Below are 27,831 nucleotides of genomic sequence, written 5' to 3'. Positions count from 1 at the left end.
AAGCTACAATGGGTCACTATCAGAAAGTGACGAGACATGACAATGATAGAAACAAGAGTTAACACTGGCGTTGCTTTCCGCTACTAGAGACAGCTCTTGGTAAGTAAATGAATTTATTTTTGATGCTGAACTCGCAATGTTTCTTCTAGACTGGTACGTAAACAACTGTTAAGGCTAATGTTACCTATGGAGCAATAGCAAAACTTACAAATAGCTCCTTTAAAACAATGATAACACATGAAATTTATGGCCTCAATTGTTGTTTTTTCATTGTGAACTTTTACGCTGTGGCTCATTTGCACAGAATAAATGAAAAGCTTCTGAGCACTTGTGTGGCTCTAATCAACTAACTAATTCCATATGTTGTGCTGTTTTGTTGTGTTTATACTATTACTTTTATTATGAGCTTTAATTGGATTTTTCTCGGGCACACCCGTCTGAAAACAGTACTTAACAGACCTGAATTTAATAAGCTCAACACACAGACCGGAAAGCCTGGAACACCGGTGCAGTGGCTAACAGAGTGGAGAAGCCGAGGGCCATTTAATTAGATTCTTTCTCTTCAGTTTCCCATCCTCGTAACTTCTACTCCCTCAGTTCCTCTAGTGTTTGTTTGTAACTGCTACATAATTGATCATATATAGACTTATAACTAGGCTCCAGCTCAGGGAGAGAGAGGATGGCATTTTGACAGCGACAGATGCTTTCTGATTTCACACCTTTCTTCCAATTATTTCCAACAACCCCAAACTAACAGCAGCAATTGATTCTCAAAGGACAGCTATGTGTCAATATTTTCACTTAACAATTATCACCAGTAGCACAACAGTGACCACAGCCTGATGGATATATTCTGCTCAATAAATCCCCCTTTCTAAATCTAGGAAATGTACAGAATTTCTCACACGGTCCAGGTGCTTTGAAGAAAATCCATTTACAGTACAATAGTGTGAAACACACTTTAACCAGTGAAAAGCATCATTGTAAAATGGGAGTTCTTTTTGCTAGAATTGGTAAGCTACTTCCATAGAGGACTATACAGCAAAACTAAGCCAACTGTTCAATGTTTAGGGGTCAGTTTTTAGTCCCAAAGCTTAAGGGATCACACTTGTGATTTTGGAGGATATGTCTCAACAGCTACTGGATGAGTTGCCATGACATTAGGTACAAACATTCATTCACTGCATCGGTGAGACTTAACTCTTCATAATTGTTAATATGTATACTTTCTCTATACATTTAGAGTGTGTAACCTACGTGAGAAACAAATTTGAAGTGGGTAACAACAACAGATTACATGGCAAAATGATTTTGTCTTTCCCAGTCCATATCTCTGTCCCTCAGGCTAATGCTGGCTCACCCAAACTGTGGTGGGCATCAGTTGAGTCAGGTGAAGTGAAGCAGGATTTACATACTCTCTCAAGGCAAAGCGGATGAATTCCAGCCAGTATCAAATAACATATTATGTAGTCCAGACTGAAAATGAAAAGTGCAACTGTTTACACAGATTGGAAATCATCACATCTGTGTCGCATGATGCAAGGTTAAAAGAAAAACTGATATATCTAGAGAGTGAACATACTGTAGCCTAGAGGCCATCTCATTCAATTTTCAAAAATGTAGTTTAGGTACAAGTCTTTCTGAAGCCACCTGTAAAACACAATGATTCCCACCACTGTCATTCATGCCTGTTAGTTTGTTGCATCCCTCCCCACTCGGTTGGACACAGATCTCCACACCCCCCAGTGGTGTTGAGGCTGAGGTAGTTGACCTCCCTCCCTTCTCAACCTCTGTGACAGAGTGACTCCCTCTGCATTTTTCCACAGCGGCTGTTTCTTGCAATTCCCTGTCAACACCTCCTTGTAGCACCGCACCAACTCAGAATACAAAGCAGGAGTCAGTGAAAGCTCTGCAGACCCACAAAGACTGCACTGCTGGCTTACACATACGCACAAATACCCACTGAGAAGTTAGTGTGCTCCTCAAATCTGATGATTTAAAACATTTCATACATGAATAAAGAAATATTCTGACATATTGGGAATTTGTTAGTTTATTGGCTGCACTTTGGTGCAGTGGTTAACACTGTAGCCTCACAGCAAGAAGGTTATGGGTTTGAACCTAACGGCCTGCTGGGGCTTTTTAGTGTGGAGTATGCATGTTCTCCTCATGCCTGCACAGGCTTCCTCCCACAGTCCAATGACATGCAGGTTAGTTTAATTGTAAACTCTAAATTGTATTTAGGTGTGAATAGTTGTTTGTCTCTATATGTCAGCCCTGTGATAGACTGGCCACCTGTACAGGGTGTGCCCCGCCCTCACCCAATGTCAGCTGGGATTGGCTCCAGCCCCCACGCAACCCTATAAGGATAAGCGGTATGGCTAATGAATGAATGAATAATTTATTGTCTTGGAGAAAGTTGGTGGAAAACGCATAGAAACCAATTTATCCCACAAGTAAAATGTAAACAAGTTTCATCAGCTGTAACTTTTCAAAACACCAACAGGACAGTAACACCAAACTTGCACCATAGCTAGGCCAGGCATGTTCATATTAAAAAACAGCAAATATAGTAAAGACCAAACAATTTATCACAGATCATAAAGGCAGATGAAAATACTCTTTCGTTACAGCCATAAAAATAAACATTTTTAGTATTTTAATACAATATGAGAAACTTAATTATGATGGATTAAAATTCCAAACTGAAGATGACCTATAGCATTTGTATATATTGAGTAATTCTGGTCACTTTCATGCAGCTATCATAACATACACAGACTGTAACATATAGGAAACTAAAACATAACATAATGTTAGTATATTGTATAATGCTACATGAAATGTATGGGTCAGTGTCTATAAACATGCCATACTGTGTACAAGGTGTATACATTTTTTTCAAATGAGTGACGAAACAATATTACTTTTTGTGATGGACTGAGACCATGGAGTCCCTCTATATGTGCACGTATCTATGTTCAAGCTCCCACTGTACAAAAGTCAGTCGGAGCATTTGTGCACACACACATTCCTCCACTATCCCTCATTTCTATTATCCCCTCTATTCATGCACTCTCTGTAACTCAAACAAGGTAATGGTAGCTTTTATGGCTTCCTACTTTGTCTGTTGTGAATTATACTGCAATCTCTGCTCCGACTGGAAACTGATTACACACACGGAGTCTGTCTGTGCACGACGGTCCGTACCTGAACATGGCTATGATTCACATTGTACAAAAAAGAAAAAAAAAAAAAGTTCTCTTTTAAACATTAAAGCTGTCTTGGAATACGCCCATACTCTCTCCTTACTGTTATCTTCAGGCTGGCATAATAATGATTAAAGATGAAACCAGGGTACCAAAGTAGATCCCACTGTGTGCTATACTCTACTTCACAGGCTACACACTAGTTCTGCACAATAACAACTCATGATGAGAAAAAGAGACAAGAAAAGTCTGCCAAAAATCTCTCAGCAGCTGCACTGCTGAACAAGTACCTGTCTCCCCTTTTACAATACCAATTTACTCATACTGGCTCTAATCAAAGTGGACTGCTGATTAAATGAAAACAAATTGTGGCCCCTTATTTTTTATTATTTTTTATTTTTTGCAGTTTCCAGATCGAGGTGGGCTGGCAGCAGACAGCACACACAAGCCCCGTGCTGATTTGCTGATTTTTCTTGATCCACATAGTCTCCTTTATTCCTAGGCCTGTAAATTGGCATGGGGAAAGGCGAGTCTCTGAGGGCTCTTGGCCAAATCTTTGAGGTAGAGCTCGGGTGTCACTAGACCCTGTCTGCCTGTCAAAAAGCTGCACCTCACTCTCCGTATCTTTTTCTTGGGGATTTCAGAGAGACGGGATCCTTCAACCAAAACGAGTGAGATCGCTTGAGGTTTATTAAGGAAGCTTTTTCCTGTGGAGTGATTTCCATACACATCAGGTAATTTGTTGTCTGATCCTCAACCAGTAAATCAATGAAAGTTTTTACATGCTGTCTTTCGTACTGAGTTACATACATAAACACAAACAGTTAAACAATATGGACAAACAAATACACAAACTTAAAGAGAACAGGCCAAAAAATCCAATCAAAATATAGAGAAATAGAAATATAAGTGCTATAGGAATAACCTGGGGTGAAGGGGAATTAAACAATAATACCATTAGAGTACAAATGAGGAAATCATAAACACACTCTTGGCAAAAGCCAGTCTATAAAGGTCAGTTTTGACCTGGGCTGGATAATATGACATAAAATCTATACCAGAATAGCCTGTCAGATTTAGTTTAGATGCTGTGGGCAGCTGCAATAGATCCCATTCACACTTTTCTGCCTCTGCTTCATTCGCATCAGCATACACACCTCCGGACCTACCCACAGATCTTAACCACTTCTGTGAGCATTCATCCACGGAGGTCGTTCTGATCAGATGCCTGAAATAACTTAACTGGCTCCTTTCAGTGCAGGAGAGCAGTGGTTCTACTTCAAGCACCCTCCAGATGTCTTAGTTCCTCAGCTGGCCTGGACTACAGCATATACCGATATTAAGGGCTTTATTTGTGATGGATTTCAGGACCTACCAGATTGGAACGAGCACCTGTTTGATTGGATCTGGCACCTCCTTTTCTTTTCTGTAAATAAATTTTGTGTATTGTTTAATTCCTATCAAAGTTACTCATAAAGCAGTTGTTTGTCTATTTTGGATGCATTTTAAATCTGATTTAAAAAAAGAAATGTCAGTTGACGCATGTGACACCTGAATGAAATGTCCCATTGTTGTGGCCATGATATGTGCATGTGTAGTCTACTCTGGGTTCGATTGTCATATTAGATTCTTGTATTTTTTTGCCCCCTATGTTCAAGATTTATGTATCTATAGAAAAATAGCAAAAACAACAAAATTATTGGCTGAGATACATGTGACTATTGCATAGCTTAGCTGTTGTTTCAGGACCATGGATAGCGCTGTTAGCTATGTGTAGATGCTGCGTCGTGTTAGTACTTAAACAGAGCGGAGGAGATCGATAGGTAGACCGATGGAGCACGTCACTTTGATCTGTTTCTTAGCTGCGGCTTTTCATGGGTGTAAATAGATCTTTCAGCCCTAATTCCATTTTCACCCCATTGTAGCAAATCCACAGACAGAAGGGAAACAATACGGAACTGAAGGGACAACAGTCAACCAGAGAGACAGCTTGTAAACAGCTGTGACCTCCTGATTTACAAATTAAACACTGCAGAAATGTATAATTTAACCATTACATTCTTGCGGACATTGCAATAACCTGCCTGTCAATCTCCAAGATACCCGACCTCCTTCACTTGGGGCAGCCACTTGCTCCCAAAATTTGCTCGCACAAAAGTAAACATTCACAGCAGCAGAGAACAACGTCTTCTAACTTGAAGGTGTTAACCCTCATCCTCATTGCTTTTAACGCTGCAAATAGTCCCTTTACATGCTGGAGGTAAGCATTAGTGGTAAAAAGCATATATGACACCAAACTGGACACTATTTGGCTGCTCCTCTTCAGTAGCTATGTAGTTTCAGTTTAATTAAATGAGATTTTAGTTGCGATTTTCTGCTTCCTGCATCAGATCTGCTTGGTGGCTGCTTCAGTGGGCAGGTGCTGCTTTGGCAAAGGTGTTTGATGTACATGTTAGAACAGCAAGTTAAAAGGTTACTTCCAGAGCACCCAAGCTGCTGGTTTGTACATCTAAAACATTTCATGCAAGGGCCCTGTAGCACTTCATGAAATACTAAAGGAATTTTAAAAATCAATATCAAAGGTAGCTGGTGAAGGTGTAATGAGTGCTCTCCTGGTTCTTATCAAGACTCAGACAGCAGAATTGTGGATCAATTGCAGCAGATTTATGGCTTTTTGGGTGGAGGCCAGATACGGAGAAGATTACAATTGTCAAGCCCATGGGTTACAAAAGCCTGCAGTCTCTCTGTCCTGGTCTAATAGAGAAAAAGACGCACTACAGCAATATGTCACTTTCCAGACAGATGATGAACAACAAAGTGACCAAAATGAACCCATTTGGCCCACAAGTTTGCTCAGATTTTTTTTTAAATATATAGTCATCTACAGCCACAAAGAATTCATTACATAAGAATTACATAAGGTAAATAAACATGTTGAAGGTAGTTCAAGAGGGGCCAGTATATTCCTTCAGTCAGTTTAAAGTGATTTGAAGCCCCACTGCGCCAAATATGACACTCTCAAATCTCTACAAAATGTCTAAAGCTGCTGAGTCTTCACTGATTTTTATTATAGCCATTACACTCTAGGGTGCAGTTAGGAAAAACACCCTTTTCTAGTGAGTGAGTCACATCTATTAGCATCTAATCAGACCTATAATTTAAAAAAACATATATGTGTAAGGAGGATAAGAAGTTGCAATTTGGTCCTGCAAATTTTAAACGAAGGATAAAGAAACCATTAAAGGATAGGCAGACGGATGGATACACAAACCTTGTTTGAAAATAAATAAGACTTAAAACTGAAGCTCCAGAAAGAGCACTAACCTTGGCATGGACGGCGTAGGAGGCCAGCAGCACAGAGGCCTCGGGTGGACAGTGAATCTCCTCCTCAAGGATCTTCTTCTTCACCTGCAGAGTTAGCAAATAAATAAATCAGCTTTATGCATGTTACCACCTGAATAACAAAGCCCTCTTCATTCCACCTCACCTTCCTAACACAAAAATCAATTCAGGATTAACCATGCAGCTAATGTATCGTCTGTGGCATTTAGCTGTTTGTTAAATCAGAGGAGAAGCTTTTCACTGTTTCCAGTGAGGCTGGGATTTTTTCTTTTTTCTTTTTTTTTTGGAGGGAAAACTATCACCTACATTATGAATCAGGACACAGCTGCTTTTTGTCTTCAGTATTCCTTTATATAGATTTCCATGAGAGGAGCAAAATGATTCCTGTGACAGGTGATATAACCTGACTCATACACAATGGAAAAAATACTTGATACCTCAGAGAGGAGAGTGACAGTGCAGGCTACAACACAACTTTCTGACAACTGTGCTTTTGACAGCCAGAACTTTATTTCCTTAATTCCACTTTGCAAGAGTCATACACTGCAAAAACACCGTGCTCAAGTACCAATTTTTTTTGGAGCCACAAAAATCAAGTTATTATATGCTGCAACCTGAGTAAATAAACTACCACAGCTACAGCAGACTGGTACTCGCTCATTTTTAGAGAAGGTCTGGAAAGAGTACAAACTGTGCCAAATAAATATTGTAAGACTTAAGTATCATAGCCACATGGGGACCTATTAGACACCAAGCCAGGAACTATGTAGCTCAGCCAACAGTATTTCATATGATCATTAAGCTACTCCAAGAATATCAGCCTGCTAGTCAGCAGAGCATAATGACTTGACAGAAAGTCCTAGACAAGCTCCAAATGGTAATTAAAGGAGAACGCCGCCCATTTTTACAATTTGTGTTATTTCTATGCCCCTAGGATATCTGATTCTGTGTTTGTGAATTCACTCCAGTCAGTGAGCATGACAAACTCAAGGTTTGGGTCTCCAATTTATGTCTAAAGGAAAGCATGGTTCATGTTTACAAGTGTTGCCTTCACTGTCATGGATCACAGTAATAAATGTGAATTCTTAAAATGGGTGGCAATCCCCTTTAACAAGCTCCTTCCAGATTAAAGTGCCACTTCTCACCAGGTGTCACTTCCCCCAAGCTCCGTCACCCGTCAAACTAATTGAATCACAAACTCTCATAGCTACATATAGAGCACAAAGCCGGATTGTAAGATTAGACGGGGCAAACATGCTTCGGATGTAGTTATATAAGTTATACAATTTAATGCTTCAAACCTTATTATTTGCAAAGCTGTCGTGCTGTCATCTTGTGTTTTGAACTGACAAAGGTGTGGAGCCAGAGGTGACAGCCCCCCTAAATGTGGCAAGTGCTAAGAGGCTGACGCAGCAATCTGGTTTACAAATGAGACTATGTTGTTGCGAAGACTGCAGGTCGAGGTGATGAAGGTGTGCATGCGTCTGTTTATGTAAGTGGTCTCAAGTGTTTGAGAGGTGTGTGTGTGTGTGTGTGTGTGTGTGTGTGTGTGTGTGTGTGTGTGTGTGTGTGTGTGTGTGTGTATGCGTGTATTTGTGTCCGGGTCGGTGATCAATTCTGATAAGCACTAATCCAGCTGTCATGCCTGTGACGCTATCTGAACAGAGGGCTGCTCCCGACATTATGGGAATTAATGAGAGCAAAGTTATAAGGAGACAGGCGATGCAAAGCGTGACACATTTGTATTCTTCTCCCCTTGTAGCTGCGTATCGCTTTAACTGTTGAGTAATTTGTCAGCTGTAGTTTTTTTTTTTAACATGGTCTCCCTCTGAAATAAATAAATTGCTTCAACTACCTCTCAACGGATTAATGGCACAGATAGACGATAGACTTTTTATAAGTAGGTAAGTGCCTCTATCCAAATGTTGAGCAACACAAGTGCACTGCTGTCTAAAGCCACATAACTAAACCAGCACAATGGGCTGGGTATGAAGGGAGTGCTATGGGGGACGAGCATCCCATGGAGAATATGTCATTAACTGGGCCAATAACTGAGCCCTTAAAGCCTAATTGGTAATTGATAAATGCGGCCGGTAGTATTGGATGGTGGAGGCACAGTTACAAATCTCATCTCTTGTGAGCAGAATAGTGTGGCAGGCTCCACAGGAATTCCCCGGAGAGTATTAAGTGGAGAGAAAGGGCAGCGGTAATATGTTGTGCATTGATTCCACATGGCTGCACACAATCATGACAGGGACAAAAAGTGAAAAAAAAAAGTATATTACAGAGCGCTCTGCTTGTCGGAAACTCTTGTAGATGTATGCCCCATGTCGGCACCGGATCTCAATAAGGAAGCTGCATGAAGACGCAGATGCAGAGAAACAGCCAAATGCCTGGTGTGCAAGGGTGAAATGGATAATCCCAAATTTACAGGCCATTTTAAAAGGCTCATGTTCTCGTTCACTTATTTTCTAAAGCATTCATTTGAACTAATTTAGTTCCTCAGAAAGATGACACCCACTTCTAAGAATGTTTTCTTTTTAAAGCCTCACACGCAGCACCCCTCTGGGAGGATTACAATCAAGGGAAGAGAGGTTGTCTGCCCACTAGCCAGACAGTAATCCACAGCTTCTTCTGAGAGGCATGTTGGATTTCAGGTTTGCCTGTCAGCCTGTGGCAATTTCAAGTCAGAAAGCAGCTGAGAAAGAAGAGAATGTGTCAGTCAGTGTAAGCACACAAAGAACCTGCACATGAGGCCTTTATGGTACGGTAAGCACAAGTGAAACAGAAAGGAAGACAAGTTAAGTATCTCACGAGTATATCCTGAATCCTGAAAAAAGTATTACCTTGAGATTCAGAAAACAAAACTCTGAACATGAGCACAATGAAAAAAACTGGATGTTTATATTATGCATAGTTACTTGTAGGAAGAAGAGATGCTGTGTAATATCCTGCACTAGCTCCTCCTCAGCATTCTCAGGATAAAATTTGGCCAGGAAGTGAAGGGTGATTGGTTCCTCCTTTGGTACCTCCTGATCCAGAACCTGCAACAACCAAGTAAAGAAATCAGCATTTGCACAGTGGGGAAATCAATTTCCTTTTCATGGCTGCTACACCTGTATATGAACAGTGTTTACATGACTAGTAGCTGCTAACAACACCAGTATGACATTCGAATCACTCACCCTCTTTTCCATCTTCAGCCAAGCAACAGTGTCCTTGATCTTGTATTGGAGCCCAAAGAACCATGTCTCCCTCAGGCCCAGAGCTCGGCATACCAAGTCAAAAAGATCCTTTCCTTTCCACTTGACCTGAAACATGTAAATATTTTAGTCTTGCACAATTTTCTCAGAAGAGAAAAGTAGAAAATGCATATTTCTAGAATTGAAAAAATTTTAAGCTAAGAATGAAAATTCAGTCTGTTAGAGCTTAAGATTTGACTGTAAGATTCATATCATTCACTGACTGCCCCTAATTTATATGCATTAGCAAGAAAACAGAAGCACTTAATTCTTTATAATGTTAAATACTGAAAGCCATTCATAAGATGATATTTCTTCCGAAGCCAGACATACCCCCATTTCCATCATAAACTCAGTGTCTGGTTCAAAGCTGGGAGCCACACATGTTGCTCTCATGCAGAGAGCTAGGAGGGGGGTACATGATGCACACATATCCAATTTAGATAGCTTTCATCTCTAGCCTCTGAGCTAACTCAGGGTGCAAGCTACTGTCAAGAGTATTCAAGGTTGGTTTGAAAAAAAACTGCAAGAAATGAGGATATCAGCTCCACCATGCAGCAGGGATGGCAGCTAGGGGCCAATCAAAAAATTCCTACGCAAGGCTGAATGAACAGTTCATCTATATGACCACTCCCTTTTAAATGCTATTTATGAAACCCATAATTGATAAAATTATCACCCCAGGACAGAAAATAGAAACCTGCAACTAGCATGCTGCTCTTTGTAATTACCAACGGCAAACTTTGGCGGGGTTCCTCCCTTTTAAGTACAGAGATGCTGTCTGCAAGTAATTTTGAAGGCTTTCAGCTCTGGTACATATCATCAACCAAGTCATATACTATTTCAAAGACACTGTAAGTATAAAATACAGTATGACACTATGTAGTAGAGAAATCATTGAGTATGACAATGATTTTTATGGTGAAACTGCATGATTCTGTTCCATCCTGCTCAGTGCAAGTCCCATACTGCACTGTGCTTTGCCACTGATTTCCAATTTTTCTGATTCCATTGCTGTATACGACAGAGATAAATTATAACAGATAAGGTCTTCTGCAGAACAGTTTAACCTATGCGTGTGTTCATAGCTACTTGCTGCCATCTAGTGTTGAAAAATGAAACACTCAAATATCTTTATAAGGAACTATCGCTGCTATTACACTCTTGATTCAGCTGTCATCCCTGATTATGGTTAAGCACAGAATGTGTAAGTAGTTTTATTACCGTGGACTGTTATTTACTGTCGCAGTTAGTAGCAGAACAGAGGTGGACCTGGTGCTGTGATTAGAGCCCCTACAAATGGAATGTTCTACAATAAGTAAAATAAAATCATGCAGAGATTTATCACAGATACAAACCTCACAGCTGAACTCCATGTCTGACTCCATTGTGCAGATCCTGACGTTGAAGTTCTTGGCTTGTTTTCTCTTTAGTGACTTAAATCCCATCTTTGCTGCTAAGGCACTTGCCATTGTGAATAGCTAATAAACTAACTATTCAGTTATCCAAAGTTGTTAATTCCCCCCAAAAAAGAGTACACTATAAAGGCATTACATCTTTTTTTATTCGTTGGTGGAGACTAAAGGTGAGTCATTTGGCATAGTTGTCAAAAGATAAGCACAGTTGTGCAGTTTTATGATACCTTAGCCCGTTCAGATAGATGCTTATAAGCGAGTTTCATCAACGTTTATGAATAATAATTTTACTGAGATGTTATTGGTGTATAAATATATCATAAACTTTACATACCTTATGGTAGTTTTAGATCATTTCACGTTAGCTACCAAAGAAAAAGTTCACAAACACATGAGCTGATGAATGCAGTGTACTGCCCAAAGCTTGTTGCTAACGCTTAACGCTAGTCTACATAGAAACTAAGTTAGCTAACTAACATTACATATCCAATATACGCTTTTATCTTGCGCTTAAGTTATACATTTCTGTGCCGTGAAATCCGTTGCCATTTACAGCTACGCGTCCAAGAAACAATCAATCCACCAATCCCTTCTCGACAGTTAAAAACACTCGGGCTGTAGCACAAACAGTGAGCTGGCAAACGAAGCTTTAGCTAACTGCTGCTATTCATTTGTTAGCCATTTATCCAAAAAGGCAATGCTGCATTCAAGTGCCGTCCAGAATTTTGAAACAACACTGTAACGCACATTAGGCATTAAAAACGAACACAAAGGAGTTTATGTGGATTACAGAGCGTGACATTTTTGAATGACAGCACAACACGGTATCAAGTTAAAATGCTGATAATACAATGTTTTAGGGTTGTATTGTTTTTGATAGCATGCGCTATGTAGCCTTAATAACAAATCATTTGCATATGCTTCCTCTACCTCAGAATGGCCCGCCTAAGCATTGATGCTAAAATAAATCAAAATGCAGCCCCTTTCTTATGAGCACATATTATCCTACAAGTTTACCGTTCTTTGTAAAACTACAAATTCACTACAACATCTTCTGTAAAAGAAGGATCCTATTGTCATTGACAGAGAGGACATCTTATGAGCCCATACAAGTCAAGTACCTTTAACCTAAAGGTTCTTTTTAAAACTGAATAAGTTGCAGTACATTCCACTTTGTACATTCATTGATTTCTGTAATAAATAAAATATAACAACAAATGGAATTTCTGAGGAGCCTGAAGGTAGCATTCCTTCCCCTTTCGTTTTGATCGAACTACCAATCACACGGCACTAAACCTCCCGTGACCCGCCCCCAGTCCTGCCCCCTGCGCCATAAATGGGAGGTGCCTGAGCAATGAGGTAATCGGGGTAAACAGTAAAGATGGCGACGTCTGTAGCTGGAGAGGGGCAGACAAGTCTAAATGGAAATATTTCTGACCCCCAAACCAAAAAACTGACCGACCTGCCGACCGAGTTGCTCGAACACATCCTGTGCTTCCCTGTCCTCAAACATGTTGACATTTGTAACGTTTCCTGCTGCTGCAAGCGGCTACACGACGTCTGCCATGGAAGGGGGAAGGTCTGGGGACACCAATACAAACTCAGGTGCTATGATTTTTGTTGTGGTATTTTTTCGGAGTTTTGGCTTCCGTTGGTTTTTCACCACTATCTATCGAAACGAGTGTCCATGTCTTTTTATATGTGTCTTATTTGGAGTCTAAAATCGCATATTGTGTACTTAAAGGTCGGCTAGTTTGCTGCGAACTCAGCTGTCAGCCGTTGACACTCTGCTGATGCACCAAATTCATCATTACGCCAGGCCAGGGCCAATATGCTACTCTGCAGACAACTATGAAGCTTGTAAATTTTACAAATACAAATATAAATTCCAGTTTAAACTGACTTTAACCCAGAACAGCCGAAAATTAAATTGTATGACCTTGAATGTTGCATGCATGCTGTGCTATGCAGGAGAGTGCAGCTCTTGGCAAAAGCTAAGCCCTCCTCCTGACTGACTTGGCTATGAGCTCCACGTTATTCTCCTAGTTTCCTTTCCTTTTTGCAAGGAGAACCACATCTGCAGCAATTGTTCCATAGACATATCATGTTCTGCTTGAGGCTATGAGCTTTAAAACTAATTCTGAGCATGGCCAAAAGTGTTACTGAAATAAGGGTTGTACTGCTTTCTTCAACAGATGGCCAAGACTGCAGAGGTTTTACCGTCAGAATGAGAGCTGTGACTGGCTCAAAGAATACAAAACACGCCATCGAGTTGGTATACAAATAAGAAGGACGGTGGAATCAATTTCAAAGAGATTCTTCACAGAAGTCGTAAGTAATCCATTTGTAATCAAGAATACATTATTATTGTTATGATTATGTTATTACATTAGACCTGGATTAAGATGCACCATTTGAATAAAAGTCACCCACTGTGAATTGGCTGGCCTTTTTGTGAGTGTGGGCGCATGTTTGTGCATGAAAATGTGAGCTTTCTATATTCCAAACTAACCCAGAGATCTGTAACTCAGCCTTGCGTTGGCCAGGTGCTGGGAGACAGCTTTGCAGAGATCGAGTCACTTGGGATGCCAGAGCACTTTTGTGAGGATGAGCTCCTCTTCATACTCAACTCTGACAAGAGGTGAGAGCAACACCGTGCCCACAGTAAAACCTCAGTACTTGCCACACGCTGCATTTTGCAATCATTAATGGGTTTGGGTGTTGATCTTGTTAATCCTTCTGTGATTATGAAAGCTGTTGTGTTGCACACTCTCAGCCTTTGGACCATTAATGTGTCTCTACTGTTCTCCGTCCATCATTTAGGAAAAGCTTGACTTTGAAGTACTATGCAAAGAAAATCCTTTACTTCCTGAGACAGCAGAACATCCTGAGGAGTCTGAAGACCTTTCTGGAGCAGCCTGCAGAGCAGCAGTCATCTATTGAAGGTGAGGCATCATACAGACTCCATGTCAACCAAACTCATTAACTGTGCCCTATTATTATACATTTACATTAGCTAAGCCATCTCCATAGTTACAATGTGTATTTTATTGCTGCTCAGTGTAATTATTATACTATATGTTGTAATAGGTTCATGCAATTTGATGTACAACTTTTTCTCTGTGCATTAAGCAGCCCTACCTTATCTCGTCTGCCCCTCTAGGTGCTGTACTAGTGGATCAGTATTGTAACCCACTGGCTGATGTGACACTGGACAGCATATCAGCCCAGGTGGATGAGATCACAGAAAAAGTGAAGAAGATGCTGAGAATCAAGAACCCCTCTCACCCCAGCCTGCGTATGGCTCAAGGTGAGCTTTCAAAAGTTGAAAAACTTGGAATGAAAAGTTGCCCTTTTGGAACACTTGAATCCCTAAGGCTTACACTTTCAATGCATTTAAAAAAAATCAATATCAGTAAATCTGTATTTCCTTCTCAGCCAAGTCTTTATGGAGTTTAATTTCTTTTGTGTGATGTAGGTGACTGTTCGGTCGTGGAGGACTTTGATCTCCAGAGGCAGGTGGTGTGTGCCCTAAACTCTGTCTTATATGAGCAACTTCAATACAAAGGCAACGAGTTCGACTACTACAATCCCCTCAACTCTTACATCCACCAGGTAAAACACATCTATTTTAAGTGTCAAGCTTTTGAATCACTTCTTAACAATTTTCATTTTAAATATATATTATATTATATATATATATATATATATTTCACCTAACCGACTACGCCTTTTTGGTTTTAATTTAGGTGCTACTACGCCATACAGGCATTCCCATAAGCCTCTCTGTTCTCTACATGACATTGGCCAGGAAGCTGGGTGTTCAGCTGGAACCTGTCAACTTTCCAAATCACTTCCTGCTGCGCTGGTGCCAAAAACCAAGAGGGTACAGTTTGAAACTAATATCCCAAAACATTCCTCTAAACATTGCCTGAGTCCAGCTGTCATTCATATAGTCCATAATTTCAACAGAATAGCTGGACTTGAATGATCAGTTAACTAGCTTGAACCAGCCACTCAGTTCTATTGACTGTTTTCCTTCAGTTGCATCTATTTGATACATTGAAACAGTATAAAATGGTACCATGCACAGAACTAGTCTATTACACTGCCTTAGAGATAATGACTTACTGTAGTGCTGTCATCAGTCATTACACGGTACACTTTGTTTTATTAGCAATTTGTAGGAAATGTAACAATGAGAGATACTCTTTTCCTCCTACATAGGATGTTTCATTTATGCTTCATGAAATCCAGTTTTTCTCATCAATTTTCATCCTTATAAAATCCTAGTTCCCATCCTTGTCATATTATTTGAATATAAAAAGAAACCAGAATATGTTTCAAGCAATATCCATCTCATTTTTCTGTAGATTTTGTTGCCATAAACAGTAAACGCAGACAAATGAGGTATTTTGTGCATCTGTCAAAAACAGTGGTCTACTGTACTACACTATACTAAATGTCACACTGCAATCATTATATTGCTATACCACCATCACACCTTTGAGAACTTCAGAACTTCCATTTTTGATTTATTACATTTTCTGAAAGAAGTTTGTTGGTTCATAAGTATGATGAGTGCCTGGTAAATATATTTGCATGTTAAATTTATAACTTGTTTCCTACAGCAGTGAGGACATCTATGACTTTGTCTACATTGATGCCTTTGGTAAAGGCAAGCAGTTGACAGCCAAGGAGTGCGAGTACCTCATTGGCCACCAGGTGACGGCAGATTACTACAGTGCCATCAGCACTACGGAGGTGCTCCTCAGGATGGTGGGAAACCTGCTCAACATCGGCAAGAGAGGGTGAGAGAAACATGCTGAACACATGACTGTCACTATTGAATCTCTTCCACTAGAGAAATGAATGAGGGCTGATGGAGGATTGATGGATGGTCAATATATAGGCTGATGATGACTGTTGATCCATATTTCTGTCATGGGGGCTGGCTAACATGGAAGAAATTATAGATTTCTCACTCATGAGAACCACTTTTTTTTTTTTTTTCCCAAGTAATATTTTAATTAAGCCTTTATCCTGTCATCTGACAAGACTAGAGAGAGCATGATTGGAATACAGTTGATTGGCTGCTAAAATTAAATGAATAAATTCATGCAATCTTCTGGTTGAATTACATTACCTACATCACATGGTTCCTCTCAGGGAGGGCAATGAGAAATCCTACCAGCTGCTGAGAGACTCTCTGGACCTCTACCTCACTATCAACCCAGACAATGTGCAGTACCTGCTGCTCCAGGCGCGCCTGTACTTCCACCTGGGCATCTGGCCAGAAAAGGTCAGGACACACAACCTGTTGTTACATCCATTGTTACAGTGTTATTAAAGTGAAACCCTGCTGGTGTTCTGTCTTGCCCAAATGTTGGTTTACATTGTTGTTCATAAAGTATTAAATACCAGTCAGTACAGAGTGCTGACTAGTCTGCTCTTGCAAAGTAGTTTAATCTGTGACACACTGAAACGCTGTCCATTGATGTTTGTCCTCTGTCCCAGGTGCTAGACATCCTGCAGCACATTCAGGCGCTGGATCCCTCCCAGCACGGGGCAGTGGGTTACCTGGTGCAGCACACGCTGGAGCACATCCAGCACAAGAAGCATCCTGTGACACCTGAAGTGAAGAAGCGTACCGCTCCAGAACACCTTGAGGTCCAGTATTCAGTTGGCCTCATCATGAAACACAAGAGGTGGGTCACAAGATGTGGTACAGCAATGCTCCTCTGAAAAAAAAAAAAAAAAAAAAAGCGAAATTCTCTCTGTAGACTTGTTATTTTAGATCACTCAAGCATGTCTGCTCTTTTCCACCTCCTCCAACAGGTCAGGTTATAACTGTGTGATCTACGGCTGGGACCCCAAATGCACCATGAGCCAGGAGTGGATCACCACCATGAGGGTCCACCAACTGTCCAACGGGGCCAACCAGCCTTTCTACAACGTCCTCGTGCAGGATGGAACGTGTCGCTACGCAGCACAGGGTATGGATCATACACACCAGCATGGTGATGAAAAATATCCTCAGGGTGAAATTAATGTAAACACATTAAACATGTTTATCTCATAAATATATATATGTTTAATGAATGGCCTTGGGAAAGATTGTATCACCCTCCAGGCATCAACTTGTAATAAAACAAAGGAAATAGCCAGATACAGAAAAATAAATCATGTTTTGTCAATATCACTATTATGTCTGTTTACTCTTGTGTACTCATGTGTAATTTTTCTGGTTATTTGGGAGAAAATTCTAAGCTATCAATGCAGCAGCTCAGTGTCTTACCAAATATTTACAGCACTTCAATTTCATTTGCTGAAATTGTATAAAATTGAAACATGCAACAAACTGACGTGTTATCTATTAAAGACTAATTTAAAAAAGCAACTGATGGTTGAAAACGCAAATCTTCAAGCTCTCAACGTTATATAGACAGTTACATGGGCAAATCAAGCTGATCTGTTCTGTGGGTGGGACAAATAAATATCTGCCATATGTGTAATGTGCTTGTACATGGGTTGAGATGATCTGCATTGGATTTTGTAGCTTCTTGCACTTAAAGCTAAAGCATTTCTGTAATAGTTAATCTGCATCTTCCTTATTTGTGATTTATACATTTCCCCCTCCTTAAGAAAGCCCCTCCTTCACATGCTGACTCATATTGTATATTCCCCTGTGGTTACCTGCTCACTCTGCTGCTCACTCTGCTGATTCTGCACTTGCAAAGCTTTCATTGTTTGCACATGGTGCTTTTGCTCTCTCCACCACCTCAATAGTCTGCCATGCAGGACCTGATAACATCAAGCTGCCAAGATAAATTATATTTGACATTTTATTTATAAGCTAAATCTTTTGATATGTGAGATGATCAGTTTGACCTGGTTTTGTATGTATACTAATAATGATGGGGACTGTTTTGCACGAATTTTCCTTTCCTCTTCAATTTAGGTTAACTTGTGTACATTAGTTCTTATCAGCATCTCACACTTTTCTGTTGTTCTTCAGAAAACCTGGAGCCCCACTCCGCCCCCCTGGAGATCGGCCACCCGGAGGTGGGTCGCTACTTCTCCGAGTTCGCCGACAACCACTACGTTGCTAATGAAGAACTGCAGACTCGATACCCAGAGGACATGAATGAAACCTTGGGCACAGTGCAGGAGCTCTATCATAGACTGACACCTGGCTCTGGGACCCAAGTGCAGCCTCCTGCCTCAGACCAAAACAACCACCAAGCCATGGCCATGTAGCAAAGTAGCTGTGTCCAACGCCCTGCCAACACAGGCTAGCCAATTACTGGTCACCTATTCTCAATTTACAATCCACTTACATGTTGAAATTAAAACCAACCAGAGTATTTTATGAAACGAATGAGTACCACAATCAGGTTCCTGTGCAGATTTCTTTTAACATTTCCACATCTGGAAAAATGTGGGAAAAGATTGAAAGATCTGGAAATATACAAGAAAGACTGTTAATGTTGCTGCTCCGATCCACATCTCCAAATACCACAGTGCATTTGTTATGAAAACAAAGTTCAAACTATGGAGTGATTGTAGCCTAGATGACGGATATTATCAGGATGCATTTCTCACAACCTGGAGACGTCATAATCTCCAGATCCAGTCACAAAGTATTCAAGTAGACACCTTGAAGAAAAAGGAACACAGGCTTGAGGTAAACAAATAAGTGGATGAGTAAATTCAGGATGGGTATCCAGGTGCTGTAAATCTCCCCTTACCTAAAACCAAGGAATGCTCCTTTACTCAGAGTCCTCTCCCCCCTCTCCACACCTCCCTGCACCCAGCACCAGTCAAACAAGCCCCCAGCATATAGCCGAAACCCTCCAGTTACAGTGCCACAGGAAATATTATAAAGAAAATACTTTGTAAATTTACTTTTACTTTTAATTCCCCATCTTTTAACCAAGTTTCATGCACTTACGAAAGTTCAACTTTCACATTTCTAGAGTATCTTGATTTTTTTTCTGTATATTTACAAGTGAAACATGTAGGATGTCATGGCTCATCAGTATGGGTGAGCTGTTAATGGAAACACAAAAGAGGAACCAACCACTGACTTGAAACAGACCTTTGAGGAAATTTAAAAAAAATAAATAAAGCGTTTCAAGTTTTACTAGCTTCTCTGACTTATTTTGCTGCATATTCTTTATTATTGAAATGCACAATACTAAACACGTTTTACTGCAGAGCACTGACGAGCAACAGAAAGCCAGCAGGTCATTAATCCACAGGCTGCAGGGATTTAGGACCTTGAGGATGTCAGATGTTTCTCAGGATTCCGGCAGCAGACTACAGTTACAGTGAGCAGCCGATAGCAGCGCGATAAAGCAACAGACGCGCAGAAAAGTTGAGCCAGTCGAACCAGAGCGTGCGTCTTGACGCACGGGTGGAATAGCAACGATGGGAGCCTCGCAGACGCGCTCCGAGCACAAGTACAAGGATCTGATGGATAAAACTGGATGTAAGTAGGGGGAAATCCAACAGAGACATTTCTCTTTATAAAGTATATAACTGCCGTTTGTGCTTAGCCGAGGAAAACTGCGGTTCCTGTGACAAATTTGGGTCGTCAAGGAAATGAAAGGTGATCCAGATGAATAGACAAATGGAAACCTGATCATTGTACCAGTCTGTGATCCCACTTTTTACAAGTATTAATTCAAATGAATGATTAAGTCATGTGCAGGTGTAATTGGTAAACTCATATTATGTGAATCGCCACCAGCTGCATAAATAAGTGCATCGGGTTTTAGCTTCAAATTTAACCACTTGTGATGTTGTGCAACACCCGGTAGTTTTTTATGAATGCCTTACTAATACACGACGACATTCATGATAACAACCACATAAACAATCCATCCAATAAGTTTAATCATTTAGCGTCTTACTGCTTTGTATCCGCACGGATTTGTGTTGACCGTTTAGAGGCAGTATAGCTGGATCTGGATCTTATTGGCCCAAGTGCTGTAAAACACCTTATCTGACTAAATCAGTTCTGATTCGTGAATGGAAACGTTTAATAAAGAAATGAAACAAAAAGCAGAGAGAAACAACAGAAGTGTGTAAATCTATTATAAGGAAGGACAGTATCCTGATGTGAAACCTTTGCATGCAGTGGCATGCAGAGCTCGACAGAGCGTGGGGCATGCAGGGATAAAGTTTGCATCCCAGACTGTGCCCAACTTTATGATGCTTTATTGAAGGGGGAGACTTTGAGCATTTTACTGCCTTAGTTTCCTTAAGGTGGGGCATTGACCCTATTTCTCTCTGGGCTCAGAGGGAGATATTTATGGATTTACAGTATACACTGATGAAATGCTTCATTGGACTAACAGGCTTACTCTTGTTGACAGAAATCATAGATTCAGTTGTTGTTCTCTCTTGTAGTTGGCTAAATGGTTCATGTAATTGTAGTTAATTGCATGTTACATCTGTTGCACATGTCATAGTCACAACTCCCCTCCCATTCACACTTCTGCATGAGGCTGCAGTCTGTCTCAGTGCATATTCTTCATCCTGCACTCAGCTGCTGCAGTTGCTACTGCAAACATCCACTTAGCAGCCGCTAAAAACCCACAAGTGTTTACCAAAACAATTGAAAATGCCAAACCTGTCTTCACATGGGATCAGGGAGAGTCAGATTATGATGTCAAAACCTTTCAGTGTTTGGCCACTAGTCCACTGAGTGAGTTAATGATTCAAGGAACCCTTTGAAATGGCATAAAAAGGCAATCCTACTGCTGCACAGTATGTTTGCTTTGCCATTAGACTGATAGTAGAGCTGCACCCCATCAGTTTCATTAAAATAAGTGTCACTCTATAATTATAATTCAATATATATATATACAGGTAAAAGAAAATCCAGAAAAGGATTGACTGTACCTTCTTCCTAAGAATAATCATTTGTTTATTGCTGAGTCAGTGCATGTTAGACCTGTCGGTTGATGGGTGTGAAGCAATGGGTGTATAATTGTCATACATTCTTGTTGTTGGTGTTTGTTTTTCAGTTTCACTGGAGCAGATCAAAAACCTCCACAAACGATTCCAGCAGCTGAGTGGAAATGAAGAAACAATAAGGTAAAATGTTGAAATTAAAAAGAAAAGAAAATACCTTCACATGAGGCAAAGCTCTGCTGGTCAAGCTTCATGTTGTTTTAACAGAAATCATTCGGCCCCAGCAGTCGCCACAAGAGATAAAATACTACCTTCATGGTGGCTGTGGTGATGAATTGTGGGTATTTCTGGTATCTGCAGCACAGACACAAACAAGCAACATATGGTGTCACATGCAGGCTGAACTAATATGAACACAGGCACATTAGGCAAATACAATATGTTGATGCATCAATCACGCAGAGCTGACGCATACTGTACAAACACACACTCACACTCTCACACACACACAAACACTCATTCATGTAAACTCACAGGAAACTTAAGTAGCATGCTGGTAGTGACAGATCACAAGTTCATTCCCTTTAAAAAGAAACACGGAACAAATGTTGTGCCTATAGTGGGTATTCCTGTTGACAGTTTACCTTCAAACAGAGATAGGGTTCATGTTACTTCCCATAAATAACGTACTGTACTGCACTGTACTGTAGTATCTGTTTTATGATAATGTACTCTTCTCTTGTCGCAATGCAGTAGAGAAAACTTGGACACCGTACCGGGCCTCGCCAATAATCCAATTAGAAAGCAAATTATTGAAGCATTCTTCGATAAAAGGTGAGTACAATCAAATTACACCGCACTCTTGTCTCGTCTGTTCACCCTATGGCTAACTGTCATTTCAGTTAATATTATTAGCACTATCATGATATTTTGAATATATTCAAAACAATTTCAAACCCCTATTATTCAGTTGTATACAAAAGTTTGGGAAAATTACATATTTTGTTGATTTTTTTATAAGTCAGAAAGAGTAAATACAACCCCAGCAGCAAATATACATTACAGCCTTTCTCCAGATTTTAATGCTCTGTTACTCTTTAATTAATCATCTTAACCCCCCCCCCCCCCCCAAAAAAAAAAAATAATAATAATGATAATTAAAAAAAACAAAAAAACAACTCTAAACAGAAGAATTGAGTTTGGGCTACTTATAAAACATTTATTAACTTGTTAGGCCATTATTGCATCAACTGTCCAAAATAAAAATTCTTCTAACTTTCTTTATCAATGGTCAGTTTCTTTAAGCCATGACTAACTTTTCTCAACCTACTTTTATGACACCAGCCTTTATCTGTTGTCATTATGTTGGAGGAATTAGTTCCTGGCCGCAGGTGAATAAATACAAGCTGTAAAAGTAGCGAGGAAATCCTCTTTTCGTTTGCTGATTGGGCGATGAAGTACGATCCATGTACTGTAAACTGGATCCTCATAGTTTGGCATTTTGTTAAATATGTTTATAATGGCTTTCTTGCCAAGACTGAGATAAGACTCTTGAGTCGGTACAGTAAATAGGAAGTTACTGCAAGCAGCTGGTTAGCTTCCCTCAGCACCAACACTAGAAACAGGAAGAAACTGCTTGCTAACCACAACTTGTTTTTACACTTTGGTTTTTGTGGGGGTCAAATCAATGAGATAGAATATGTTAATTAGTTAATGACCTTTATAGGTGTTTTTGTTTGTTTTGGACAGCCTTTGTGCTAAGCTAAGCTAAGATAAGCTAACAGGCTGCTGTCAGTAGGTTATATTTACCTTCTCTTCCTTTAAAAACCGAAGGTATTTGTCTCTCCACCAATTGAATATCTGCAGTGAGTCACTCTTACTATGAAAGGATTTGATTAGCATTCATTTTAAATGGAGAGTTTTAAGGTTCATTTACCCAGGGAAATGTTTAGAGCTGCTTAATCAAACTGTCAACTGTTTAGTGCCGTACTTCTGTTTGTGTAGTTAAATGAAAACAATGCTATTCAAACATGGCCAGTAGAAACTACCTATAATGCGTCCAGATGGCTGATAATGTGAGTTTCAGTCTTCATCTAAAAGAATTGTGGGGCAGTTTTAAATGTAAATTATCCATTAACTAAGAAAAACATCAGGTTTTATTTCTATTAAGAGACAGTTGTTGACATTTTAAATCCAGCAGTTCCTCATTCTTAGAAAAGGATAAGCTAACAAGACAAACCACAATATGGACTGTCCAATAAACAAGTGAGTGCATGTGACTTTCCACAAGCACACAAGCCATGTGCACAATGGGAACCTAAAGGGACCAAATGCAGAAATATCAGACAACACTTTTACTTTTCTTTTGGCTCTGACTTTAGATAAGTGGATTCTGTGGGTGTGAGGGCGCCAATATAATCCAAACATTTTCAAGATGAAGATAAAAATCCTTACAAAAACAGAATATGCTGAATAACAGAAATTGATCTGTTTACAACATGAGGAGATACTGGGGTTGGTGTGGACCTTCAAAAGATCCCACCGGTTGAATTTGAATTGATGAATCCCTTTATTTTACTAACTTTTAGTTCTTCTGTTTGTGACCCAGGAACCAGCATGAAAACGAGGTGGGCTCCTTGGAAGAGATTGGCTTCGAGCAGTTCCTCATGGTCATGTCCCACTTTCGCCCTCCAACTCTGAAGACAACGGAGGAGGAGAGGGAAGCTATGAGAAAGGAAAAGCTTCGCTGTAGGTTAACTTTCCTTTATTTTTTAATAACAGCACTTCTTTTACGTGCAGCTGTCTAGGACATCTCTCCTGTGCGCAGCCTTCATGTTTGTCTCAGTTACAAAATACTAAGAAAAAAGGGCACCACTAATCTTAGATAACAAATCAGTTCCGGCACAAAGAGTGTGGTGGTGCATGGCTTCATGTGTGGGCAGCAGATTCCTTCCTGCATGTCAGCTATCACACTGCAGAGGATCATAAGTATTCATGGCTCGGCCGCTACAGCAGCTTCACAACCTCAACTGTCACAAGAAGAATGGGATCATTTGTAGCCGCAGAGTTGGAACCCTAATGCTTGAATACTCAAATTGTTTTATAGTTGCTCTTTGTGTGTGCAGTTCGGGACTATTTCCCCCTCACTATCACTATCCTATATGATAGAATGAAAGTTGAAGGGGGATGAGCTGCATATAAAAAATTCACAGAGTGGACAGCGCTGAATGCAGGTTGAAGAAAATGAATTAGAAAATTAGGCCTGAGTGTAAATGTTTTTTTCTGGGGCGTCACTCCAGCCGTGCATAATAGCTGGTTAGCTGACTGATTTTGGTAAACCGAGGTTTGTCTCTAATTGTGGCCACAGCCCCTGTTTAAAATGTAAATTATGTGGAGGTCTGCCATGGCCATTCTGATACAATGAAGTGATTTGATTCCCTGTACATATTCTGGATCATATATTATCATTGTTTTTCCATTTCATCCTATCTCTATATACATATACACAAATATATACTGTACATACACTCATACCACCACCTTTTTCCCTGTATTTTCCTGTTCTTTTTTCTGTTAAATTATTCATAAATAATGTGTCAAATAATCATGAAAATCATAGTATGAGTTTCTGAAAGTGAAATAAAAACTTAAGTTAAAACAAATGCAAATTATCATTAGCTGTACTGGATTCTAGTCTTTTAGGGAGGGATTCTCTCCTCTTCTTTTTCTTTTTATAAGCATTATATTATTTAAATTGTAATATGTTTAACAACAACGATTTTGAACTTGAACTTGTCTCGTTCTAATGGGCTTGTCACCATTTACTGCCACTTTTCTGTTGATGTTTCAGATCACTGGAACCTTTTGTGACACTCTCTTATAGCTGTTGTTGTATGTCCAGTAATGCTGAGACTAAGAAGACATGACTATATCAATAAATCCAAACCTCTTGGGCAAATGTTTTATCTGATATTGTTTGATTGAAGCTTTATTTGTTGTGCAGATGTTTAAAGTATCCAAATAACACTTAAGGGAAAGTAACTAAGTACATTTACTCAAGTGCTGAGGAACTTATATTTGAGGATTTTCATCTCATGCCATCCCAAAGCTAACAATCTATCAGCTGTTCAGAAATGCAGCACAGTCAAAATGTCATTGGACATTGCCTAAGGAAGCAAATTGGCAATTTACCTTGTTAATGCCATAACACTGCTAAACCAGAAGTACTGACACAGGACTGAATCTTGTAAATGTCACCGTGAATGAGAGTAATAACATTTTAAAGGTGCTTCATTGCCTCAGTGTGATTGTTGACATTCAGCAGTGATGCTTCTGATGTGGCCTGAAGGGAACCTGCTTCGTTACCCTACTCTCTCATCTCCGCATGTTCATGAACATTCCCCTAATCACAACTTCCTCTGCTCTGCTGGTAAGATCCTGCCACGTGATGATGGAGATTACCAACCACTAAATTCTTCCGTTCTGTCTTTCACAGTCCTGTTCAACATGCATGACACAGACAACGATGGCACCATCACTCTGGTGGAGTACAGGAAGGTAAGACGACTCAACCGTGCTGGACCTTGTCTGTGGTAAACAGTTGGATGCACAAGACTGGGCAACACTGGACAATTGAGATTTTGTTGAAGTCTGAAGTGAAAAGAAATAAATACAACTCATGCAGCAAACAGGCATTTAACAATGAGCCGTTCTTGTGAAAGCACTGTTCGTTTTTTATCTCATGAATTTAAAAAAACAGAAACATTTAAACAGTAATTTTGGCTTTTGCAAAGGTTTGGCTCATTTCTAATGTCTGTTTGCTGCAGGGGTAAATTAAAACAAATGTGTGTGAAAGTTCATTCCTCACTTTGAGAACAGTACTTTAACAAAAACAATCTTCCACTTTCTATTTTTTTCAAAGAGCTTTCAGCTGCATCTTATTGTTTTCCTCAGCAGTTTTAAACTCCGGAAAAAGCTGGAAAGCAACAATATTTTTTGAAATGAGGAAATTTGATCCATAATTTCAAGTTTTTTCCAATTTTTAAGAGAATACTGCAGTGGAACATAATGTAGGCACGGCTGATTCAAAAGTGAAGTGTCCAACAGCATTTCAATTTAACTTCAAATGTGAGTTTAATTAGATGGAAGTAGTGAAGGAGCAACGATAAGGACTGATTTTAATCTAGTGAGGAATTACATTATCATTTTGATGAAAACACCAGTTAAACTGAGCAACTGAGCAAACTTTAAGAAAGTAGTTTTCCTTTCACAAACACTAAACATCAGTGACTGAGCATTTGTCTAGTAAACGCTGGAAAAGCTACCAGTCCTGCTGGTAGTAACCACACACCTGCATTCTTTAAATACAGTAATTCACTGAAGTTGATTACATTTTTTTTCTTACCTCTTGCTGTCACGTGGAACTGTCGTCCTGTGCAGTTTAATGCTGTTTAAACCCCGGTGAGGATTTAAAGGCTGTTAATGTTCTCATCCAAGGTAGTAGAGGAGCTTCTGTCAAAGAGTGGAGCCATCGGGCTGGAGGCTGCCAAGGCAATAGCAGATGCTGCCATGTTGGAAGTGGCGAGCACAAATGTGCCTCACATGGTAAGGGAACAGTTACAATCAATTCACACAGTCGCCTATCTGCAGAAAAGTAGCAGATTAATTTGTCTCTTTATCGTTTCAGGCCCCAGATGATTTCTATGAAGGAATTACGTTCGAGCATTTTGAACAGGTTTGCACTTTTTCTGACTTTATCGTCACCCTTACCCAAAAAAATGATACACTGTATTTATCACTTACTTAAGGAAGCTTTTGTCGTCTGCCCACAGATTTTAAAAGGGCTTGAAATGGAGACCAGGATGCACATTCGCTTTTTGGATGTAGACACCACTACGATGCGTTGTGGGAAATCAGCCTCTTGACATGTTTATGTAGCTGCTGTTTTTAGCAGAACCTCTCCAGTCCTTAAATGGAGTGAAGCCAAATACTTTTGATATGGACGAATATATATTTTTGGACGAGAAATAATCAGACTTTTTTTTTTTTTTATATATACGAATTAAAACAAGCGTCTGCTGCTGCTGCTGCTGCAGTTTCGTTTGGATGGTGGAAGTCAAAGGACGTTTGTTCACCTTTCCGCCTAAAGAATTCAGTTTTATGTTGTTAATCAATTTTCAAGCACTGTGATCCTAAAGTAGCAAATGTCACATATTTCAAAGAAATGTATTGATCTCTATCTTTTGTCACACTCCTATTGATTTCTATCAAATTTCAAACTAAAACACTACCTCTGTGCAATCTCCTGCTGATCTATAAATCTTTCTGTTAGCAGCATGTGATGTGAAGGATTCTTTCTACTTCTTTTTTTCCAAAAGGTTCACGTGGTTAGATGAAGCGAGTCGTGGCCGCTCTGGTAGCCATGGGTCATCTGTTATGGCTAACATCCAAAGCATGAGATAGCAGGCACATACCATTCCTCTGCAGCTCCAGAATAGTTACAGGTTTATTTGATCTGCTTCTCCGAGACTGTGTAACCATCCACTGTTCTACCATCAAAATCCACTATTTTCTTTCCCTGCTAACAAATAAAACACTTTACTATCCCTGAGATGAATTGTTATAGACTTTGCACAGAATTATGTTAATAAACAAAATAAATATAAGACATTGTGATAAAACAAATGCATGTGTAAGATG

The 27,831-nt window shown here is 39.8% G+C and overlaps 3 protein-coding genes across 5 annotated transcripts in view; 2 read left to right on the top strand and 1 right to left on the bottom strand.

The window, feature by feature from the left end:
* nf2a (NF2, moesin-ezrin-radixin like (MERLIN) tumor suppressor a) overlaps positions 1–11,883 on the bottom strand; it is a 30,682-nt gene extending 18,799 nt beyond the window's left edge. Inside the window, exons 1-4 of the mRNA XM_056376982.1 lie at positions 11,152–11,883; positions 9,737–9,862; positions 9,473–9,595; positions 6,534–6,617 (exon numbers count right to left, since the gene is read on the bottom strand). Coding sequence (XP_056232957.1) covers positions 6,534–6,617; positions 9,473–9,595; positions 9,737–9,862; positions 11,152–11,265 — 447 coding nt within the window. The 5' untranslated portion in view covers positions 11,266–11,883. The remainder of the gene's footprint in view (positions 1–6,533; positions 6,618–9,472; positions 9,596–9,736; positions 9,863–11,151) is intronic.
* A 697-nt stretch (positions 11,884–12,580) lies between these two features.
* On the top strand, positions 12,581–19,354 carry fbxo21 (F-box protein 21). Of its 3 annotated transcripts, none has more exons than XM_056377284.1 (12): positions 12,581–12,813; positions 13,404–13,539; positions 13,755–13,849; positions 14,032–14,153; positions 14,372–14,518; positions 14,687–14,823; positions 14,958–15,094; positions 15,840–16,019; positions 16,378–16,510; positions 16,726–16,916; positions 17,047–17,204; positions 18,227–19,354. In XM_056377284.1, the coding sequence occupies exons 1-12, from the start codon at positions 12,590–12,592 to the stop codon at positions 18,466–18,468; spliced, it is 1,902 nt and encodes a 633-aa protein (XP_056233259.1). In that variant the 5' UTR covers positions 12,581–12,589; the 3' UTR covers positions 18,469–19,354. The 3 variants fall into 3 exon arrangements, with proteins under 3 accessions (XP_056233259.1, XP_056233258.1, XP_056233257.1); XM_056377283.1 differs by having other exon boundaries at positions 13,740–13,849; positions 15,843–16,019; XM_056377282.1 differs by having other exon boundaries at positions 13,740–13,849.
* A 112-nt stretch (positions 19,355–19,466) lies between these two features.
* Positions 19,467–27,816, top strand: tesca (tescalcin a). The gene is made up of 8 exons (XM_056377288.1): positions 19,467–19,702; positions 21,246–21,315; positions 21,886–21,966; positions 23,741–23,880; positions 25,628–25,689; positions 26,629–26,736; positions 26,819–26,866; positions 26,964–27,816. The coding sequence occupies exons 1-8, from the start codon at positions 19,642–19,644 to the stop codon at positions 27,054–27,056; spliced, it is 663 nt and encodes a 220-aa protein (XP_056233263.1). The 5' UTR covers positions 19,467–19,641; the 3' UTR covers positions 27,057–27,816.
* Positions 27,817–27,831: the final 15 nt, after the last annotated feature.

This window comes from Seriola aureovittata, chromosome 5 (assembly GCF_021018895.1).
Source record: "Seriola aureovittata isolate HTS-2021-v1 ecotype China chromosome 5, ASM2101889v1, whole genome shotgun sequence".
Taxonomy (NCBI): domain Eukaryota; kingdom Metazoa; phylum Chordata; class Actinopteri; order Carangiformes; family Carangidae; genus Seriola; species Seriola aureovittata.
This window is presented reverse-complemented; position numbering and strand designations above follow the sequence as displayed.

What these genes read in the sequence shown, in the direction of transcription:
- fbxo21 (XM_056377282.1), top strand. Translation starts at nt 12,590, where the DNA reads ATGGCGACGTCTGTAGCTGGAGAGGGGCAGACAAGTCTAAATGGAAAT. An exon ending in GCAGCAGTCATCTATTGAAG is followed by an intron (nt 14,154 to 14,371) that starts GTGAGGCATCAT and finishes CTGCCCCTCTAG; the next exon opens with GTGCTGTACTAGTGGATCAG. An exon ending in CTCAACATCGGCAAGAGAGG is followed by an intron (nt 16,020 to 16,377) that starts GTGAGAGAAACA and finishes GGTTCCTCTCAG; the next exon opens with GGAGGGCAATGAGAAATCCT.
- tesca (XM_056377288.1), top strand. Translation starts at nt 19,642, where the DNA reads ATGGGAGCCTCGCAGACGCGCTCCGAGCACAAGTACAAGGATCTGATG. An exon ending in GAAGCATTCTTCGATAAAAG is followed by an intron (nt 21,967 to 23,740) that starts GTGAGTACAATC and finishes TTTGTGACCCAG; the next exon opens with GAACCAGCATGAAAACGAGG. An exon ending in GAGAAAGGAAAAGCTTCGCT is followed by an intron (nt 23,881 to 25,627) that starts GTAGGTTAACTT and finishes TGTCTTTCACAG; the next exon opens with TCCTGTTCAACATGCATGAC.